Source organism: Tupaia chinensis, unplaced genomic scaffold (assembly GCF_000334495.1).
Source record: "Tupaia chinensis unplaced genomic scaffold, TupChi_1.0 Scaffold000568_1, whole genome shotgun sequence".
Lineage (NCBI taxonomy): Eukaryota > Metazoa > Chordata > Mammalia > Scandentia > Tupaiidae > Tupaia > Tupaia belangeri.
Window position 1 is genome coordinate 2,704,453 of NW_006160082.1, and position 22,866 is coordinate 2,727,318.

At 39.2% G+C, this 22,866-nt stretch overlaps 1 protein-coding gene across 2 annotated transcripts in view; it reads right to left on the reverse strand.

Moving 5' to 3' along the window:
* Positions 1–22,866, reverse strand: part of TTC8 (tetratricopeptide repeat domain 8) — a 65,355-nt gene that overhangs the window by 13,583 nt on the left and 28,906 nt on the right. Inside the window, exons 7-9 of one of the 2 annotated variants that reach the window (XM_006158005.3) lie at positions 20,732–20,817; positions 15,653–15,740; positions 10,672–10,782 (exon numbers count right to left, since the gene is read on the reverse strand). In XM_006158005.3, coding sequence (XP_006158067.1) covers positions 10,672–10,782; positions 15,653–15,740; positions 20,732–20,817 — 285 coding nt within the window. The remainder of the gene's footprint in view (positions 1–10,671; positions 10,783–15,652; positions 15,741–20,731; positions 20,818–22,866) is intronic. The other variant, XM_027775490.1, reaches the window with a different exon arrangement.

The window sequence follows — 22,866 nt, forward strand, 5'->3', positions numbered from 1 at the left end:
GATAGCAAAAATAACATGTTCTAATGAAAAATAACAGTCTCTCCTGAGGAGAGGTCTGTGTGCTGAGCAGCCCACCTCTGTGACAGGGTGGATTAGTCTATTTAACTCAGAGAGAGGCTGCTAAATCCTTTTGGCCATAGATCTAAAGCCACATGCTCCAATTCTGCTTTTATCAGTAATGAAGTTAATGGTTTGCCCTCCATTTGTCTAAATCTTGCATTTATCTCTCAGTTGTTTTTCAACTTGGAAGACCATGGGTGTTATTTATCAGTCTCATAAAACCCTCATAAAACATTCACCAGGTAATCTAAACCCGTGTTATCTGTCTGTCTATCCATATTTTATGTGCTTTATATTTGAAATTCTTATTCAAGGGCAACAGCTTCCCACAGAGCAAGGCTTCTGTACTACAACTGCCAAAAGTGTCAATCTGCAGTGGAAACACTCCAGCCTCAACACCCAGTTGGTTCAAGGCTTTGAGTTCCATAAAGTTACCTTAGAATTCTTACATACTTGATTGATGGGCACGGAAGTTAATTTATGTAATCTTAAGGAATTTTAAACTGAAACGCTTATTTTGTCAGCAACCTCATATATAAGTTTTTCAATTCAGTTTTATGAATTTGTAAAATGCATGTTTATGGTAAATAAATTTAAATACCACAAATGGGTACAAAATTAAAAGTCTCCTCCCCAAATCACAGTCAGCAGAGGCTTTGTTAATAATTTCTTGAATATTTTTCAAGAAATTTTGTTCATATATAAAGCACATGGCTATGCATGTTTTAGTCATGAACAGACTCATCCTATACATTCTAACATATAGTTTAATTAATTAATTAATTAACTTGAAAGAAAGATTTTTTTTTTTTTTTTTTTTTGCTATAAGGCACATGTGCTTGTCAGAGAGACAGAGAGAGAGAGATTGACAAAAAGTGAGAAATCATCCCACCCCCCCAGGGGGGTGGCCACACCACAGTCCCTTCTCTATTCTACTCTCAGGATTTGGGCACACATGCACACACACCCAGTGTGTTTTAAGCTGCCAGGTCTGGGACTCGAACCACGGACAACTACGTGAGAGTCCAGCAATGTAACCATCTTGCCATCTGCTGGTCCCTATACATTCTAGCACATAATTTTTTTACTTTCAGTGTGAATTCTCCTGTCTGGAGACCTCACAGAGTACACTAGACACCTGTGTGCCCATGATCCAGGCTGGCTGAAACCTATTGGTAGACTGTGATGTGAAGACCCTGTCAGGAATGCGATGTCTCAGTTTCTCTCTCCCTCTGACTCATGGAATAAGTAAATAAACTTTTTCAAAAAGACTGTACTTCATTTTTTTTCACTTATGCATAGTGGTCCACTGATACATAAACCATAATTTAACTAGTCCTCTCTTTTTTCGTGAGAGATTTTCGCTATAGGGCATGTGCACTTGCCAAAGAGACAGTGAGACAGAGAGACAGAAGTGAGAAATCGCCCCCCAGAATGATATCCATGCCACAATCTCTTCTTCTCCATTCTCCTCTCAGGATCTGGGGCACACATGCACATGCACCCAGTGTGAATTTTAAGCCTTCAGGTCTGGGACTTAAGCCATGGTCGACTACGTGGGAGTCCAGCGACATAACCATTATGCCATCTGCTGGCCCCAACCAGTTCTTTCTTGATGAACTATTAGTTTGTTTCCATTTTTTAAAGGTATAAAATATACTACAAAACCATCTTTGTACACACTTCTGTGGATTTGTATAAAAATCACTTTAAGGAAAACTCCTAGAAATTAAATTGCCACGTTAGAGAGCAGGTACACTTTAAAATCTCAACAATAATTACAAAACCTCCCAAAGGGTTGTACCAGTGTACACTCCTACCAGCAATGTTCATGTGTAGGGTGTGTTTCTCTACACCCTTGACAATCCTATGGTACATCTTCTTTACCAATCTGATTAAGTGAAAAAACATATCACTGTTGTTTCTTTTTTTCCTCTTTCTTTCTTTTTTTGGAGAGGTTTTTTCCCATAGGGTGCGTGCACTCGCCAGACAGACAGAGAGAGACAGAGAGATAGAAGGTGAGAAATCGCCACCGGGGGGATGGTCACGCTGCAAGCCCTTCTCCTCCATTCTCCTCTTGGGATCTTGGGCACGCATGCACACGCGCCCAGCGTGAGTTTAAGCCACCGGGTCCGGGACTCGAACTGCGGTCAACCACATGGGAGTCCAGCGACATAGCCATTATGCTAACTGCTGGTCTTTGTTGTTTTGTTTTTATTTCTTTCCTTATGAAAGAGATAGATTTGATTTAACACATCAAATATTTAGATCTCTTTTTCAGTGAACTGCCAATTCATGTCTTTGGGCTGTTTTCTATCCGCCTTTTGTCCTTTTATTATAGTTTGTGTGTATGACAAGCTGGGTAGGGCACCCCTCCTGGACCAGGAAAGCTGGAGTCGGAGATGTGGCTCAGGGGTCCCTGGGCATTGACTCTGCTGTCTCATTCCAGATGAAATAAGCCTGGCTGAAGCTGACCTGAGGTCAAAAACAAGGAAGGCTCAGTGTTTATAAACATTCACTTCGAAGGAAAAGCACAGAGGATTCTATTAAGTTGTTCCAGATGAGTGTCCTCAAGCCCTAAGTACAAATGGGTGGCGGTGTGGTCAAAATGCAGTTGGTCCCTGGCTGTTGTCTCACCTGCAAGGCGACTTTACTTCCATGCCGAGGGTCAACAGCCTTGGTGTAGACTGAAAGGAAAATAAAGGCCTACTTCAGAAAAGCCACACCATGGTACGTGGATTTACAACTGCTCTGAGGGAAGTTTCCTCAGACACAATGTAGAATGTTTAAGTCAGTTTGCGTTGGCATTTGTGTTGGTAATTATCCCATTTTTAGCAATTTTTAAGCAATGTGTAGATTGAGAAAATTTAATGTAGTCTTGTCTGTCTCGGGCATAGCAAGTCTTTTTCCCTGCTCGATATTTTTATATTTTGCTTTAGGTGGTTTGATTTTCTTTATATTTTGGGGTTTTGCTATATAGAAACTAACTTTAATGTTCTCAAATTTATCAATCTTCCTAATAAGGCTTTCTTACTTTGTGTCATTTTTAGACAGATCTTTCTCCTTCCAATTTATACAAATAATTCATCTGTGTTTTCTTTGGGAACTTTCATGGTTTCATCTTTTGAAGTCTTAAATCTTTGAAGTCCTAAATCTGGCAGTAATGAATTCTTTTAGTATAAGAATACATTACTCATCCAGCCCCCCTCCCCCCTTTTTTTTTAAATTGCTAGAGGGAGCATGCGCTGGCCAGAGAAAGAGAAAAAACACCCGCTAAGCAGGCATAGTCACAACAAATCTTTTCTCCTCCGTTTCTCCATTCGGTCAGGATTTGGGACAGCCATGCACAGACGCTCAGTTTTTCAAGCAGCTGGGGTTGAGATTCGAACTATGATTGGCCATGTGGGATCCGGTTCCCCATGCACAGCACTTAACGCTGCCCTAGTCTTCAACTATTAGGTCATCAGGGAAGTCATGCTGTATTTTTCTGGTTTTCTATGTAAAAATACATCGTGACTTTCCCAATGACCCAATATTTATTAAACAGCCCAATAATCCAATTGGTTTTATATGTAATCTTTATCACATCTTAAATTTTCATATGTACAAATATACATAGACTTTATTTTTGTTCTTTAACTTATTCCAACATCAGAACTGTCTAAATTATACCAGCTCTAGAATAGATTTTACTCATGCAGATTTAAAATAACATTTCAAGTACATAAATGTCACTTCAAGTATATAATAAACTCAAAATTATTTAAGTGATTTTTATAGTGGTTATTTTTAAACCAATCCACAAAATATTAACTATAATTAGAATATTAATGATTTAAAATAAAATTACAAATAAGAACGTAAATGTTGCTGGGTTCTCAAACTCTATTAAACATCATAATTACCCAGTTAGCTTGGTAAAAATACAAATGTCTTGTGCCAGCAGGTGGCATGGAAGTTAATGTGCTGGATTCCCATTTGGCCAACTCCACAGTTTGAGTCCTGTACCTGGTGGCTTGAAAAACCCACTGGGCACGAGTGCATGTATGCCCAAAATCCTGAGAGGAGAATGGTAGAGGAAGGACTGTGGCAAGGCCATCATCCCTGGGCAGGTGATTTCTCACTTTCCCTCTCTATCTCTCTCTGCCTCTCCCCAGCAAGTGCATGTACCCTACAGCAAAACTTAAAGAAAAGAAAGAAAGAAAAGGAAAAAAGCACAAGCAACAATTTCTAGAACTTTAGAACTTCTGATTTAATAGGAAGAGGATGGGTCCTACTTTTTATACACTCCCAAGGTAGTAAAAACACAGGAAAGTTTCAGATCCTCTAGAACAACATTTCCAGGGTAAGGGTTCTAATTTCAAACACCTTTCAACAAAGAACAGCTAAAATAAAGGCCTGTGTTCAAATGGATAAAGGAAATGCCTCAAGAAGCATTAAAACCACCACCATAGAAATTTAGCAAGAATAAATCATTTTAAATGTCTATACAAAACCAGCAATGACCAATAGGCAGTACAACTTGTTCTCTTTAAAACAGGACACATTTAAAAGATACAATTCCAAAATGAAAGTGATTGAAAAGAAGAGAGAACATAAAGGAAGAGAATCCCTCCAGAGAAAAGCATGAGGTACATAACAAAACTCCCCTGTGTAGCTGCAATGCCAAGGAACAACTTTTCTAATTAACTCTAAATCTCCTGTCACACAAGAAGAATATGCTGGATATCAGTCTCCAGCGCAGTAACACTGGTGTGAGGGAAACCAACTATGTAAATCCAAGAAGAAATCCTCAAGTCTGTGCTTCCTTATTTGTGCATGACATATTGTCCCTACAAATAGGATGCTTTCCTGTCCACTTCTTTCTTCCCTCAAGTGCAAACTCATCTCACAGCAGGGGAAGGAAGAAGGTGGCTGATAAAAAAATAGCTCCAGAGTCACTCTCTGTCCCAGCCATTGTGACGATGATGACTGCAGCAGGCTTGGAAGGAATTCCTCCACCCAGCAGCCACCAGAAGTCATAGTTGTCTGCCAGCACCTCCTGCCTGAGGGACAAAGGACTGAAATGGGCAGAGGGCAATGGAGATCAGAGCACTCCAAATACATTGGGACAGTCACCCCTGCAACCAGCATGAATTCCACTGGTTTCAAAAATCAATTCTGTTTTATTTTCTTTCTAAGCTTCTTGGTCACAGTTTTTGTACATATTTAATTTAAGGTCATAACATGTAAAGACAGATAATAATGGAATATTCTTACTGATTATTCAAAATCCCTATTTATTTATTTATCAAAATTACATTAATAGCTCAAATGGGAAACTATATCTTCAATATAATTTCAAAATACTATTTATTTATTTTTTATTTAAAGAAATGCATGCTGGGAACAGCAATTGGTGTAATGGCTGTTGCTAGACTCCTACGTAGTCGACCATGGTTCGAGTTCCAGACCTGGTGGCTTAAACTCACGCCAGGTATGTGTGCATGCGTGCCCAAGATCCCAAGAGGAGAATGGAGAAAGGATTGTAGCATGACCATTCCTTTAGGGGGTAATTTATCACTTTCTGTCTCTCTATTTCTCTCTATCTTTCTGGCAAGTACATGCACCCTATAGCAAAAACCTCTCCAAAAAAAAAAAATGCATGCTCATTATTTAAAAACCTGTAAAATACAGAAAGCAGAATGTAGAAAATAAAAATTATTCACATCCTATCATCTAAATATAACAACTATTAATATCATACATTCTTTAAAAAAGAATTTAAAATATTATAATCTACCATTTTACTATTAATATCTTCCATTCTTTAAAAAAGAATTTAAAATATTATAATCTACCATTGTCGAGGGATTTAAAGAGAACACAGATATTTCTGTTCACTATTGATTGGAAGTCTTTAAGCAAATAGATACATATATTTTTAAAAACTGGTAAAATAACAGAAATGAAGAGATGAAACTGTATTTACAGATGATGAATATTTTACTTACTTAAAATATGTAAGATAACTCATTTTATTTTTTAATTTTTTTCATGTGTTTATTTATTTTTCCACATTTACTTTACATATTAAAAAATTTTTGCTCATACTCCATAGTTCTTGAGAGCTAATAAACAACTTTCAAAATTTCAAAATACTGAATTTTAAAGATAATGTTCAAAATATTTCTTGTAATTCTGTATAATTTTGTTTGTGTCTCTCTAACAACGGAGACAGTATGGTTTTAAATATTTTTGAGAAAATATTGACATGTCAACCACTCAAATTGTTGAAAAGCAAATGCCCAGCACACAAGTCACACATAAACCTTCTCAAATCAGCCCTGCCTACCAAGTATTCTGTGATACACCATCTGCCAGCAAAGATCAGTCTCTTTTTCTTCCTTCAACGTCTTTCTCAAGATAATTCCCTGCTGTGGTTGCTCTTTTGCAATCTCTACTAATTACAATGCTGGGCTGAAAAGTCCAGGTTATTTTATGTTATAAATTCTTTCATATATCTTTCTAATCCCCTCTGCCAGGAGTACTATTTATGGTGCCAGGTCCAAATAACTCACTTTAAATTTTTAAAATTTAACAAGAGTTACAAATCAACTTTTATAATTTTATCTTTTAAATGTCTTCCAAGAGGCCAGCAGGTGGCATGGTGATTAAGACTTTGGACTTCCACATGGCTGTCTATGGTTCAAACCCCACACTGGCAGCCTGAAAATCATACTGGGCACATGTGCATGTTGGGCCAAAATCCTGAGAGGAGAATGAAGAAGGGATTGTGGCACATCCATCCCCTGTGAGGGTCTCTCTTTTTCCCGAGACCACACACACGCTATAGCAAAAATCTTAAAAAGGAAAAAAGAAAAAATTCTCCCATGAGTGAAAGAGACAGAAATGGAGACAGACGGGGGGATGGGGAGGACAGTAACCCCTCAGGGTCCCGATGCCACAATCTGCCCCCAACCTTCAGCCAGCCCCAGATCATGGGCAAGCCCATGCCCAGAGTACTCCAGGAAGACTCCAGATGTTAACCAAGAACCTTCTTATGTGGAATTTCCTCACAGAACATAATATTTTACTACTGTAACACCGTCCAGCCCCTTCAAATTAACTTTCGAAAAATAGCGTCAGCTCCATGGTGCAGCTGTAATGCACTGCTCAAAAGGATCCCACATAGTGACCATGGTTCAAATCCTAACCCAGTTGGTTTGAAACATCTCAGGCATGTGCACGAATGCCCAGATCCAATAGAGATCTGGAGCAGAAAGCTGCAATGTGACCAGATTCTGTGGAGGGTGCTCCTCTGTCTGTCTCCCTCTCTCACGTGCACATGCCTTTAAAAAAAAAAGTACTCCTATTCGCCAGAAATAATCAGACAATTATAAGAAAAAAAGTAAGGATTCCATTCATAGTTATACCTAGGAATACATCTGTGCCAAAGAGCTAACACAGCATAGGCCAGCAAATGGCATGGAGATTAAGGTGCTGGATCCCACATGGCTGACTCCACAGTTCGAGTCCTAGACCCAGCAACTAAATCATGCCAGGCACATGTGCGTGCATGCCCAAAACCCTGAGAGGAGAGGAGACTGGAGGAGAAGGATTGTGGTGTTTCCCCTCCCTTTCAGGAGGTGATCTCTCTGTCACTCTCTCTCTCTCTCTCTCTCTCTCGCTGTATCTCTCTGTCAATGGCACATGACTTAAGAGTAGGAAAAAAAAAAAAAGCTAATACTGCATACCTGAGATTTATATTCTTAGCCAGGCCCTATGTCTAGGACTTTCACTGTTGCCTAACTGATAGAACCATGCTCCAAATGATAGGAGTGGCTTGCTACACCTAAACTGTTTGTATGTACAAAGACAGTGGTTTGTGCTGAACACTTGCTTACTCCTGGGAGTCTGCATGTGATATGCATAGTGTTTATATGCCTGGCCCCCAACAGTAACCTTGGATACAGAGTCTCTAATGAGCTTCCCCAGTAGACAACACTTCTCACTAGCTGTCACAACTTGTTGCTGGAAGAATTAAGTGGGTCCTGTGTGAACTCCACTGGGAGAGGACGCTTGGAAGTTTATACCTGGATTCCTCTGAATTTTGTCCCCTGAGCCATTTCTCAATACTAATTTTGCTTTATATCTTTTTGCTCTAATAAATCTTTTCGAGTGCAGCTGGATACAGAGTCCTATGAGTCCTAATAAATCCAGGGTGTTCTAGGGACCCTCCACAATATTTTTCTGAAGAAAATAACAAAATGTTCATTGAATAACAAAAAAAGACCTAAGTAAATGGAGAGTTATATTATGATTGAAAGTGGGGGGAAAAAGCAGCACACTGTTTATTCATCATTATTTATATATTCAATGTAATTCCAATCAATAGGCCTACAGGGTTTCCTTTCTAATGGTGCTTTCTGCCCCCTCCCCCTTAATAAAGCATGTATGCACACATATAAGAAGAGAGAAGAGATAAGCATCTTCCTCAGGGTTTGGTCATAATAAAATCTCCTATCTCCAGTCCAACAGTCCACTGGTTTTTGGAAACTTGTGCCTGGTATGTTTCAGACTGATCAGACCAGGAATTCAAACCACAGTTGACATGAGGAACCCAGCTTTTCCTGAGCAATGCATTGCCACTGTGTCATGGAGCCAGCCCTTTTTTTTTTCTTTCTTTTTTGTTAAGTCAATCCTGTCAATATGGAAGAGCCAAGAATAACCAACCATGAGGCAAAACAAGGTGGGAGAATTTGCTCAACTTGACATCAAGAATTACAACGCTATACAATTACTACGTGGGATCCTTCTTTTGAGTAATACATGATTGCTATGCATACAGCTGGGCCTATTTTTTCAAAGTTGACTTGAGGGGGCTGGACAATGGTGTGACAGTAAAATGTGATGGTTGTGATGATCTGTGAGACAATCCCATGAGAAGGTTCTCAGTTTGCATCTGGAGACCTCCCTGAGTATTCCAGGCATGTGCCTGCCCATGATCCGGGGCTGGCTGAAGGTTAGAGATGGATCATGGCTTTGGGACCTGTGGGAGTGCTCTCTCTCTCTCTAGCACTCTCTCTGTTTCTGCCTCTCTCACTCTTAGAAGACATTTTTTTTTTTTAATTAGAAGAGTTGGTTTGATACTTGTAACTTGTGTCAAATTTTAAAAATTTTAGGGCCCAGCAGTTAACGTAATGGCTATGTCGCTGGACTCCTACATAGTAGATCGCTGTTCGCGTCCTGGACGCAGTGGCTTAAACTCACGCCAGGTGCGTGTGCGTGCGTGCCCAAGATCCCGAGAGGAGAATGGAGGAGAAGGGATTGCGGCGTGGCCATCCCCCATGGGGGGTGATTTCTCGCTTTCTGTCTCTCTGTCTCTGTCTGGCAAGCACATGCACCCTATAGGAAAAACCTCTCCCCCCCAAAAAAAATTTTTTAATGAATTATCATATATAGTCTAAGTATAATAAAATTAGGCAGCAGGAAAGATATCTCAATGAGGCTTTTCATGGAATTTGATAACATGTCTCTAAAATTTATAAAAATAAGCAACAGACCAAAGTAACCAAGACACTCTCAATGAAAATAAACCCTACCAGATGACAAAGTATCTGCAATATAAGATTTATTAGTATGAGGGACCAGCAGTTAGCATAATGGCTATGTGGCTGGACTCCCACGTAGTCGACCATGGTTTGTGTCCCGGACCCGGTGGCTTAAACTCACGCCAGGCACGTGTACGTGTGTGCCCAAGATCCCGAGAGGAGAATGGAGGAGAAGGGATTATGGCGTGGCCATCCCCCTGGGGGGTGATTTCTTGCTTTCTGTCTCTCTGTCTCTCTCTATCTGTCTGGCGAGTGCATGCACCCTATAGCAAAAACCTCTCCAAAATAAAGAAAAAAAAAGATTTATTAGTATGACAAAGCTATAGTAATTAAGGTAGTAAAATATAATATAAAGATGGACAAAGAATCCAATGTAAGTGACTAGAAAGCCCCAAAATATCTCCATCATATATGAAAAAACAATTGCTAAATGACATTATAGACCTTGGGAAAAGATCAATAAATATGTTGGGATGCTAAGCTATGCATACAAGAAAAATTAAAACCCCTACCTTATATTTTCTGTATTCTTCTGTGTGTTCCAAAATATTTCATAATAAAAACTGAGTTTGACAGGGGACCAACAGTTGGCATAATGGCTATGTTGCTGGACTCCCATGTAGTCAACCACGGTTTGAGTCCCAGACCTGGTAGTTTAAACTCACACTGGGTACGTGTGTGTGTGTGTCCAAGATCCCAAGAGGAGAATGGAGAAGGAATTGCGGTGTGGCCATTCCCCTGGGGGGGTGATTTCTCATTTTCTGTCTCTCTGTCTGTCTCTGTCTTTCTGGCAAGCGCACACGCCCTATAGTAAAAACCTCTAAAATAAATAAATAAATAAATAAATAAATAAAACCACACATACACTAAAATCCTTCACTCTATTGGTAAACCATAGGCCAACAATCATAATTTTACCAACTGTTCTCCTTGCTAGGGCCTGTGGGATATGAAATCATTACTTAAATAAGATATAACCTCAATTTTACATACATTTTTAAAATAATATGAACCTTACCTCATAGATCCTGGCAATTCCACAAAGCAGGGTCACTTCTCCTGGAAATTTATCTAAGCCTTGTTTAAAAAGATTTAAAGCAGTCACAGGTTGATCCAATGAAATGTAAACCTAAAAGCAAGATACAGGTCAATAAAAGTATCAGCTATTTTTTAAAAACAGTATGTATGATAAGTTTATAATTACTGGTTAGCAACAAGGTATCTCCTAGATTCTACACTAAAAGATATTCAGAAATGTGCAGAATTTCCAATAAAGATATTATAATTGTATCACTACATGCTGTATATGAAGTGTTCATTCATTTATTCCTCCAACAAATGTTTATTGTGGGCTTTCCTACTGCCACAGAGACAGACAGTAACTAGATAAGAAAAGATTAAGGGGAAAATCTTTTTAGGACAGAGACGACACAAGGTCTGTAGGCTGGTTTTAAGGAACCAGTTAGGAGCTTGTAATTGGAGATGCTTAAGAAAGAGGGATCACTCATGGTATAAGGGCTGAGAGAGAACCGCAGGAAAGAGCAGTGGTGGAAAAGCCCTTCCAAAATAAAGGATCAACAGGTTTGTAAGCTATGAGGTCAGGGAGCTGAGCAAGTCAAGTTTCACAGCTTTCGCTTCATTAGGAATCATTACATTAGCACAGATAAGCCATGGACTTAATAAGGATTTCTAAAATGGAGAATTGTGATTTTATGTATAGAAACATAGGAATATAACACTCTACTTCATGATTTTGGATTTACTTTCGAAACAGGCTGTGCTTTGAAAAAGGCCTAAATGGATACACAGAAAACTGATTACAGCATTTATTGCTAAAGTATAAGATCAGAGGGAGCAGTCTACACGAAAACTTTTCAACTTTTAGCTGATATGTTTCTGAACTGCTTTTTAAAATATAAGTATTAATAACATTAACATATACTAATATAAATTAATTAATTTTTTAATTAACCATTAAAAATTTAAAAAACAATGTTGTTCTTAAAAATCTGCTAATCTCTCAGGAACCAGCAGTTAGCGTAATGGCTATGTCGCTGGATTCCCACGCAGTCCACCGCAGTTCGCGTACCGGACCTGGTGGCTTAAAACTCACGCCAGGTGCATGTGCGTACATGCCCAAGATCCCGAGAGGAGAATGTAGAAGGGACTGTGGCATGACCATTCCCCCTGGGGGATGATTTCTCGCTTTCTGTCTCTATGTCTCTCTCTGTCTGTCTGGCAAGCGCACGCACCCTATAGTGAAAATCTCTCCAAAAAAAAAAGAAATCTGCTAATCTCTCTTACATAGCAAAAACCCCTCGTACATTAGTGGAAAGAAGCCTATGTTACTTCTGTAAAGTTGTGTAGGCAACAACAGGTTTAAATGAAGGAACTGATGAAAATAATAGGTGAAACCATGTACAAGTTGAATGTCTCTTCTCCAAAATTCTAAGAACCAGAAGTGTTCCAGATTTGAATTTTGTCTTGAATATTTGCACAGATATAATGAGAGAGCTTGGGGATGGGATGCACATCAAAACGTAAAATTCATTTATGTTTCATGTACATCTTAAATGCATAGCCTGAAGATGATTTTATATAGTTTTTAAAATTTTGTGTGTGAAACTGTGTGTGTGTGTGTGTGTGTGTGTTTGTTTTGCACAGGGGAATGTGGACATGTGTGAAACAGTTACATTGGAGTAAAGGGCTGGGAGGGTCTTTTTCTCCTTGGGAATGCTGAAGAAACCATATGATATACACCTGCACTTTGATGTAACCTGTCCTGAGGTCAGATGTGAAATTTTCCACTTTTGGTGTCATGTCAATACTCAAAGTGAGATATTTTGGAGCAATTCAGAGCTTTATTTTTGGATGTTAAGGATGTTCAATCGTTACAAGAGTTAAAATAATAATTCTTTTCAACCTCTTGGCAAGTGATTATCCATTAAGAAGAAAACAGTTAAATAATGTGACCTGAGCCTTAACATCAAGTTGTCTCTTTCAGAAAAGATTACTATGAAGCTTAGAAACTTCTTTAGGAATTTATGGGGCCAGCAGGTGGCATGGTGGTTAAGGCACTCTACTACCGCATGGCTGACTGTGGTTTGAGTCCCAGACCTGGCAGATTGCTTTCTCACTTTCCTTCTCTCTCTGTCTCTCTCTGGTGAATGTGAGTGTCCTATAACAAGTTAAAATAACAGTAATAAATAAAGTAAAATAAATCATTCTAAAACAATGTAAGTTTAACATATAATAAACAGAAGATAAACTTACATACCAGATAGCTTCAAACATTTTTGGAAATCACTGTAAACATACTAATATTAGTATTATAAATTTATATAGTGTAACTTTCATTGTTTCTTTTTAGTATGCTAAATTTTTAGAAAGAATTACTTTATTTAACTTTATTTATTTAATTTAACCAGAGAGAGACAGAGTGAGAGAGAGTGAGAGGGAAGGCGAGACAGCAAGCTGCCAGGTCTGAGAATCAAAGCTGCCAGGTCTGAGAATCAAACCACAGTCGACCATGTGGGAGTCCTGCACCTTTAACCACAACCCCACCTGCTGGCCCCAAGTATGCTAATTTTTATTACCATATTTAGGAACTAGTAGCACTTCCTTTTATCTTTCACCTTCTTTTGAATTTCCTTTTCCACACATTTTCATTAAAAGACTCTTAAGGGGCTGGCCCTGTAATGCAGCACACATAGGAAACCAAATCCCACGTGACCATCCATGGTTCAAATCCAGGCACTGGTGGCTTGAAAAATATGCCACGCATGTGTGTGTGCACACACATGCCTGGGATCCTGACAGGATGGAGAGATGGAGGATGGAGGATTGCGATGTGACCACACCCCACTGAGGGGATGCTTGTGCGCTCTCTCTCTTTCTCTCTCTCTCTCTCATAAGCATACATGCCCACTGGCAATTAAGAAAAAAAAAAGAATCTGGAGCCAGCAGGTGACATGGAGATTAAGGTGTTGGATCCCACTTGACTGACTGACTCCACAGTTCAAGTCCCAGATCCAGTGGCTTGAAAATCACACCATGCACATGTGTGTGTGTGCCCCAAATCCCAGCAGGACAATAGAAGGGATTGCGGCATGGCCACTGCCCTACAGGGAATGATTTCTCACTCTCTCACTCTCTCTCTCTGGCAAACACACATGTCCTGTAACAAAAACTAAAAAAATAAATAAATAAATAAATAAACTCTAAAAAATACAAAAAGCTGATGTCATAACCACTTCATCAAATTTTCCTCTTTCGAACTAGGTGAGGATCAAGGAGTAACTTTAGGGACAGCCTGTAGCCTGGTGGTAAGATGAGCCAGATCCCTTGGACCAGCAGATGGCGTCATGGCTACATCTCTAGACTCCCACATAGTTGACCACGGTTTGAGTCCTGAACCTGGCAGCTTAAAACTCATGCTAGGTGTGAGTGTGTGCCCAAAATCCCAAAAGGAGACTGAAGGAGAAGGGACTGCAGTGTGGCCTTCTCCCAGGGGGTGGTTTCTCGCTTTCTGTGTCTCTTTCTCTCTGTCTCTCTGGGAAGCTCACATGCCCATTAGCAAAAACAAAACAAAACAAAACAAAAAACAATGCGTCAGATCCCATGTGGCCAACCACAGTTTGAATCCCAGCCCTGGTGGCTTGAGAAAACACCGGGTGAATGTGCATGCACGCTCAAAATTCTGACAGGATGGAGGAATCAAGAAGAGACTGCAGCATGCTGATGCCACACTGGGACATGCTTTCTCCTTCTCCTTCTCCTCTAAGTTTCTCTCTGGAAGGCGCCTCTGACAACTAAAAGAAAGGTAACTTTATCCCAATATTGAACATTCTAAGTGGCCCTCTAATTCTGCGATGGCTGTGGGTAGCTCTGTGGCTTAGAGTCAGGAAGACCTGGGTTTTAAAGCTGGCTCTTAGCAGCCAAATGACTCAAAAACTTAACCTCTTTAAGTTTCATTTTCCTTAAGAGTATAAAGAAAATGATAAAACCTACCTTGCAAGGTTATTGTGAGGGTTTAAACTACAGATATAATGAGCCTGATGCAATACCTTACAGCTAGTTGGTGCTAATAAAAAATCATTTTAATTATTATGGCAGAGCTGAGTAATTAAGATCTACATAAACATGGTCCCTGGGCCAGCAGGAGGCATGGTGGTTAAGGAGCTGGATTCCCACACAGCCAACCACAGTTCGAGTCCCGAATCTGGCAGCTTGAGAATCACGCTGGCTGAATGTGCATGTATGCCCAAAATCCCAAGAGAAGAATGAAGGAGGAGGGAGTGCAGTGTGGCCACCACCAGGGAGCTGATTTCTCACTTTCCCTCTCTCTTGAAAGCACATCTGAATTATGGTAAAAAAAAAAAAAACTTTAAAAAAAAAAAAAAAAAAACCTGTCCTCTATATTCAGTCAGGTGGGAAACAAATTTGCTGGAGAAAAGAAGGCCTCTCTGGGGTCTGGCATCCATGGGCATGATGAGCCTACAGCATTTTCTTCAGTCCTAATGGGCAATCTTTCAAAAGGATTTTCTTATTTTTCACAGTAGCCAGTTTCTTCCCAAGATAGTTACCCACCTTATATTCTTGCTTTTTCCTTTTCTATTAAGAAAATTAAGTTAAGTCTAAATATAACATGTCGAATATTCCTAAAGAGACTCTCCCATGCAATGGCCAGACATTCCAATATTTATTCTGGAGGCCAGCAGGTGGTGTAGTAGTTATGGCCACAGTTTGAGGTCCGGAACCTCACGTGTGTGCATGCCCGAAGTCCCAGGAGAAAAATAGAGGAGACTGTGGCATGGCCATCCGCCACGACAGGTGATTTCTCACTTTCCCTCTCACTATCTCTCTCTGGTATTTTCCATCAAGCGCATGTGCCCTGTGGCAAAAAGACCTTAAAAAATTAATAAATTTCAAAAAATAAATAAATAAATATTTATTCTGAGAAGACAGATCTCACTCAAATTAAGAATATTTTTACTTACTTTTGCCAAGTAGAGAAATGTATCTACCATTTCCTGTTGCTTCAGGGCTGACTTAAACTGTTTTTCTGCTTCACGATACATTCCTAACCTAAGAACAGCCATTCAAAAAGTTAGACATTCAGTTTAAAAACAAAAGCATCCTTTTTTTCATACCCTGAGAATATGAATAGAGACAAATTACATCTGTAAGAGCAAAGGTGTACCACAGAAGTTAATATTGCTGTACATGCACATGTATACACGTATGTTTAAATCAGTTTAGCAAAAAGTTGCCTATCTCCCACGTTCACTGGCTATCTTCTCCTAAATGGTGTGTACAGCGTCTGCCTAAGCCTAGTCACAGCAGGACTAATAGCTGTCATTAAGCCAGGTTACATCAGTTCACCACCCAAAGAGCTTATGATCAGTTGGACATATGGCAAGTGACCTGAATAAATGCATACAGTCTTTATTTTACTAGAAGAACTGAAAGATGACATTTCTATGAAAACACCTTCCACTCTCACAACAGAGCCCATTTTTAAAAAGCTATCCTTACACTAGTTTGATGTAAGGGATAATTGTCACGTGGGTGATATAGCTATACCATTCTATTATTCTAGAATCTGCTTGCTCTTCCTCCATTAGGTAGTTGATACTGATTGTGAGCTACAAGTCTGAAGTTTGCTTCTGGCCTAGAAATGACCGTCCTGACACCAGGGCCCACCTCTTCTGCTCTGAAACATTTTGTCACCACTAAAGCAATCACAAAAGCACACACAGCTTTCAGCCTGTCCTTAACAGACCTGTGAGGCTTTCTCATAACAACTCTTTCCTAACCATCTAAGAGCTCCTTAGATACAACGATGGTTTATTTTGTGAAATAAAATCAGAATATCAGTATGTTCTGTTGGGCTACTTTCACTTGAAAGTTTTCATTTAATAGTTTTGATCTTTTTTCAGAACCTATACACATCAAGCACTGGTGTGGCTGACACCCAAACAGCTGCAGGAAGACTTGGGGTTAAAGTGATTAAGGATGAACCCAGAAGACTAGCCCGAAGTTCAAGGACATGATGAAGTAGAAGCTGCCACGCTTCAAAGATCCCACAAATATCACAAGGAGTATTTATAAAATGTTACCAAAAGAATCTAAAGTCCTGAAAAACAACATATTTATGTACAGAACATCAATTGAGCATGCAAGTTTAAAACATATGACCTAAGCAGTCACTGGACCACTGAATGCTAATTATCCCGAAGAGTATATATTTTTATCTAATAATTTGCCTCTTTTCAAAATATTCCAAAAGGGGTTACAACAAAAAGAAACATATAAAATATGATAATGGAAAGATAAACAAGTTAGGAAAAATTGCAGAGATATTGAGCTAAACATGGAAGTGAAAGAAAGAAAGAAGATATGGATCATATGTTTTTTATTATTGCTGCATACTCAAGAGATAACTTCTACTATTTTCAAAAAGAAATTTAGCATAAGGAAATTATTTTTTTCTTTTGTGGAGAGGTTTTTGCTACAGGGCACGGGTGCACTCGCCAGACAGACAGAGACAGACAGAGAGACAGAAAGCGAGAAATCCCCCCCCAGGGGCGATGGCCACGCCGCAATCCCTTCTCCTCCATCCTCCTCTTGGGATCTTGTGCATGCACACACACGCGCCCAGCGTGAGTTTAAGCCACTGGGTCCGGGACTCGAACCGCAGTCGACTATGTAGGAGTCCAGCGACATAGCCATTACGTTAACTGCTGGTCCCAGCATAAGGAATTTTTTATAAAGGCTTTGAGTTTTTTTCTTTCTTTCATGGGAGTAAAAGACAGAGAAATGATGAAAGAGAGAAACAAGCACTCTCAACAGGGTTTCACACTGCAATTCTCCCCCCCACACATAGCCTTCCAATTTGGCCAAGGTCATAGGCACTTGGCCCAGCATTGTGGGTTGACCAGAAAACCAAACCCACTATCTACCATACAGATCCAGCATTGCTTGAGCAGTGCCTTACTGCTTCAACATTGAACCAGCCCTAATACATAAATTCTCGTGCAAAGAAAATAGAGCAGGCCATGTCCAATGAAAGTACAGAAATAATGAAAACATAGCCAAGTTCATAAATGCAGGCCAGTGTCAGACAGAGCCAGAGATAGTCTCATTGGCTGGCAGCTTTCTCTAATTTAATCTGCCAAAACCATCAAGCATCCTCTGTGTGCATATTTCATGACAGTAAGGAAACACATAAATGAGGAAGGTAACAGCCATGTCCTTAAAATGATAATAATCTAAGAGTGAAACAAAGCGTGTTTATAGATAAGTTCAATAATTTTATGGCCAATGAGAAAAAATGCTTTGCGAGCACAGAGGAAGTCAATCAAGATGGTTTCAGAAAGAAGTGACAGACAAGATTTCAACAGCTAGACAGGTGCAGGAGGGGAGGATATTTCCAAACAGATGTAAATTATGAGCATAAGTGCACAGCAGGAAAGGCATAGAAAATTAAGAGAATGATGAGGACTTCAGTTTATTGAAGAGGAATTATAATGGGAGGAGTGAGAGATGTATGCATACACATGTAGACTGGGACTAGATCAGGGCCACACTTAAAATCTAGACATGAGTCTAGAGGTAATGGGGATTTACCAAGGAATCCAACGAGAGCTGTTTTTTCACAACAGATATGGGACTACTGTAGGAAGACTAGGCAAGGCAGGAGACTGATGTGGAAAACTCAAAATAAAAGGCTACTGTAATAACTTAGACAACTGATATGAAAAGTCAGAATTAGGGTATTGGTGGAGGAATGGGTAGTAAGGGAGCAGCTCTGAGAGTTACTGCAGGAGGAGAATCAATACAACATAATGATCAGGATCAAAGGGAAGGAAGTCAGTTTGGGGCTACATGTTCTGGTAATCCATCCTTGACTCACTAGTTGAAATTAGGAGCTCCTTCTCTGAGCTACTTTTATACTCTGTTATTTGCTTCTACTGTGTTGTTGGAAAAGTCATGATGTATTTTTCTATGCAAAAATGCATCATGACTTTTTTGATGACCCATAGCATAATGGAAATCATGCCTATAACTATTTACTGTCCTCTCTTCCCCATTCTAATATAAACCATTTGAAAGAAGGGATGTTCTAGTAAATCTTTTATCTCCAGAGTCTGGCAGAATAGTTGCCCATTAAATATTTTACTGAGTGAATGAGTGAATATATGAATAAATGAATACTGAATACCTAATAAAGATGAGCAGACATTAAAGAACAGAGAAGAATGATAATTGTTTATGACAAGGTATATTCATTTAAATGCATATATGGGTGGCAGAGGAATGAGAGTTGTGCTTGCCTTTCATTATTAGATTTCTGAAGGTTTTGCTTGCAAGTTAATGATTTCAAGATTGTCTTCAGAAATTATAGTCCTAAGATTTAGGGCCACCCCTGACATGGTGATTAAGGTGGCTGGATCCCATGTGGCTGACTATGCGATTCAAGTGCCAGACCCAGTGGGTTCAGAAACATGCCAGGTGTTATGTGCCACGTGTGCCTAAAATGGAGAAGGGATCACGGCAGTATGATCATTCCCCGTGGGGTGGGGAGGTGCTCTCACTTTCCCTTTTCCTCTCTAGTCTCTCTCTGGAGAGTGTGTGCACTTTCAGGCAAAATTTAGAAAAAAAAAAGGAATTTAATGTTATAATGGTCTAAAGTAACCTTTTAGCAGAAAAACTTGCTCAATTTAGCAGTATGAAAAAAATACTTTAGAGCTTCATGTGAAATATTTAAATGGCATTTCAATAGCAGAATAGTAAGCATCCTTTTCATTCCATTTATATTCTTCTTTTTCCTTAAAGACAACTAGTTTATAAATATTGAAGGGTGTTCATAGTAACCAAAGCTTATCTTGTGTTTGAGTAAAAAAAGATATAGTCACCTTTATAAAATATAATTGTTCATCTGTCTCTATTTTTCAAACATTCTAAATCCATTTCAATATTAGCAACAAGTTTCAGATCTTATTTACTATCGATAGTCACTATACAAATATTCATAAAATTAATTATGATTTTCTGATCCCTCAGTTAATGTGGTTTAAATGTGTTAAACATTAAGTGAGGGACAGCAGGTGGTGTGGTGGTTAAGATACTGGACTCCCACATGGCCCTCCGTGGTTCAAGCCCCATACCTGGCAAATTACTTTCTCACTTTCCCTCATTCTCTATCTCTGACTCTATCTGGTCAAATTAAAAAATAATAATAATAACAGTGATGAATAAAATGAAATCTTTTTTTTTATATTGAGAGAATATAAGAATAAGCAGTACTTCAAGAAACAATATGGAATTGCAGAACCAATAAGACTGGTGTCAGAAAGCTGAGCTCAAATTCTTGCTCTTCCACTTACAAGCCACATGAATTCAGACAACTCACTCTATCTTTGTGAGGCTCAATTTTTCTCATCTTGGAAAAGGACTAATAATAGCAACCACCTCTGAGGTGCTATGAGGTTTAAGTGAGATGATGCAACATACGAAAAAATCACTTTGTAACTGTAAGGAGCTTCATAGATATGAGGTATCAACTTAAATGAAAAAGACTTGAGAGCCAAAGGGACAAGAGTAGGAATCACCAGACTTGGTCTAGTTCCAGGTCTGTTACCTACTGGCTCCTGATGCAAATCATTCACTTTCTGGCCTCAGCTTTTTCTCCTGAAAAGGGATAGTGAGAGGCCAAGTGAGAAATCAGCCCCTGGGGCATGGCCATGCTGTAATCCTCCCTGTTTCATTCTTCTCTTGGGATTTTGGGCACATACACATATACCCACTGTGATCTTCAAGATGCCAGGTCCAGGACTCAAACCATGGCCAGCCATGTGGGAGTCTAATACCTTAACTACTGTGTCACTCTATTACTCTAAAGGCGTCTGTTTCTATTGCTACCATGTGATTGTTAAGTAAGTGCTTTCTTAGACAAGCGACAGTTACAGTTCTCATATCTTCATGAGGAAATCTTAAAAAAAAAAAATGATTACCTTTGAGATCCTAAAATGTATTTCCACTTGTAAGCCATTCACAGATAACTAAAGTTTTACCTGTAGTAACATTTACCAATCTGCACTTTCCACCACCAGTCCTTATACTGAGAATGCTCTGTGGAGAGGGCAGCCAGATCCAAAGCCTTTGAAAACAATTCATCTGAAGATTAGAATTTTCTAACAATAAATAGTCAGAAAAATAAGTAATCAAATAAAATATAAATTAGCATCAATCAAAACATGCACTGGAAATCAGACAGAAATCCAAGTTGCTCAGGTTTCCAGATGGCCCCACCAATTTTTTCTAAATAATCAGTTCCAGACCACATAGCTAACAGAGATGAGATAGAAACACTAATCAAAGGGAAGCAGATGTACAATATATTTGAATGCAATTTTAATAAACAAAGCACAAAAGTGATATGAAAAACCTGTAAATTTTTACCCTTTCTTCACTGTTTATCTACAGTCCAATGATTAGAAATGCCTCCACAGTGAGTGGCAGTCAAGCTTTTGGTATATAAACAGGGTCCAACTGCAGACCCCACTTTAAAGACAGGTGGAAAGAAATAGAGAAGGATAAAGTAAACAGGCAGACAGCAGGTTTGGAAAGCAGGATCTCGAAGAAGAGCTGTGCTATTTGCGTAACTGCTATCTTTAACGACCACGCTTTCCTTACTCTGACATAACCTTACCTTCCAGTAATTCTCAGGGTCGGACAACCCTTTGCTACAGACTGAAACTAAATCTCCTTCATTGCTTTCATATTTTCCATCTGTTCATACCTTTTTTTTTTTCTTTTTTGGAGAGGTTTTTGCTATAGGGTGCAGGCGCTCACCAGAAAGACAGAAACAGAGAAACAGAAAGCAGGAAATTGTCCCCCCCCCCCCAGGGGGAATGGCAACCCCGCAATCCCTTCCCGGGGGAATGGCCACACCGCAATCCCTTCTCCTCCATTCTCCTCTTGAGATCTTGGGCACACATGCACATGCGCCCAGCGTGAGTTTAAACCACTGGGTCCGGGACTCAAACCACGGTCAAATACATGGGAGTTCAGCAACATAGCCATTATGCCATCTGCTAGTCCTCCATCTGTTCATATCTTTAATGTCATCTAGTGTGTTCCTTCTAGTGTTTATTTAAGATCATACAAGAGATGAGTAAACAGGAATTAAGATCTTATTAGAGGATATGAAAACCGTTTGACAAGGGAGAAAGCAAATCACCCCTTATACAACTTGAAGCTCAAAGAAATTTGCAGGCCATGGGAAGACAGATGAATAGAAGCTAGGGTTATCAGTTAAAAGAGTATTCTGAGTTTTTATAATACTTATCCTCTCTCTCAAAGTTGATCATTTTTTAGACTTTAGCCAGTGTTAATATAATCATGATATCCAACAGCTCAGTTAAAGTAATGCTTAGATTTTTAGTTCTATTATCTCAAAATGCACCTTGCATCACTGTCTACTTCATATTAACGTTTTTCAGAAATGAAGGCCAGAAGAGCTCCTTGAATCTCCTACTGCAGAATTAATTATGTTTCCTTGTGTTTTCCATATTCTCTTGCTCCAGGGGAGACCTCTAAATATGCAAACTACTTATAAAGGAATGATGTCCCCATGCTGAGCCTCTAATGGACTTGAAAAACCAACGTCTCTACTTGAAAGTGATGGAAATTAAAAACAAGCCACACACTCCTGTCTTATGCTTGTTTTTCTTTCTCCCTCTAGCCAGAAATTAAAAAAAAAAGAAAGAAAGTAAAAAATGAGGAAAACTGACTAACTTCAATTAGCTGTTATCGCTGGAAATACTAGGAAAACACTCACATATTTTCAATCAGCTCAATTCAGCGTGCACTGTAAATATCTAAACATTTTAACTTAATCCTTATAAAGACCTTTTCCAACTAATAGATCGTTTTCACTCTCCAGCATAACATAAATGGGCTTAGTTTTTAGAAAACAGCATCATTCCTATTTTTTGTGCTTATTTGCATATCCTAACTTCCCAAGGTTAGAGTGAGTGATTCTTACAGGCTGCTGGTGTGGTTTTCTCGTGTGATCCTGAAACAGTCTTCCTATAGAGGTCTCTGTATAAAAATCAGGAAGACTGATTTTTATGCTAATCCAGTTAAGGAAATCGTCTAGAGTTCTGATACAGAATAAAAATGGTGAAAAAAGTTATATATATAT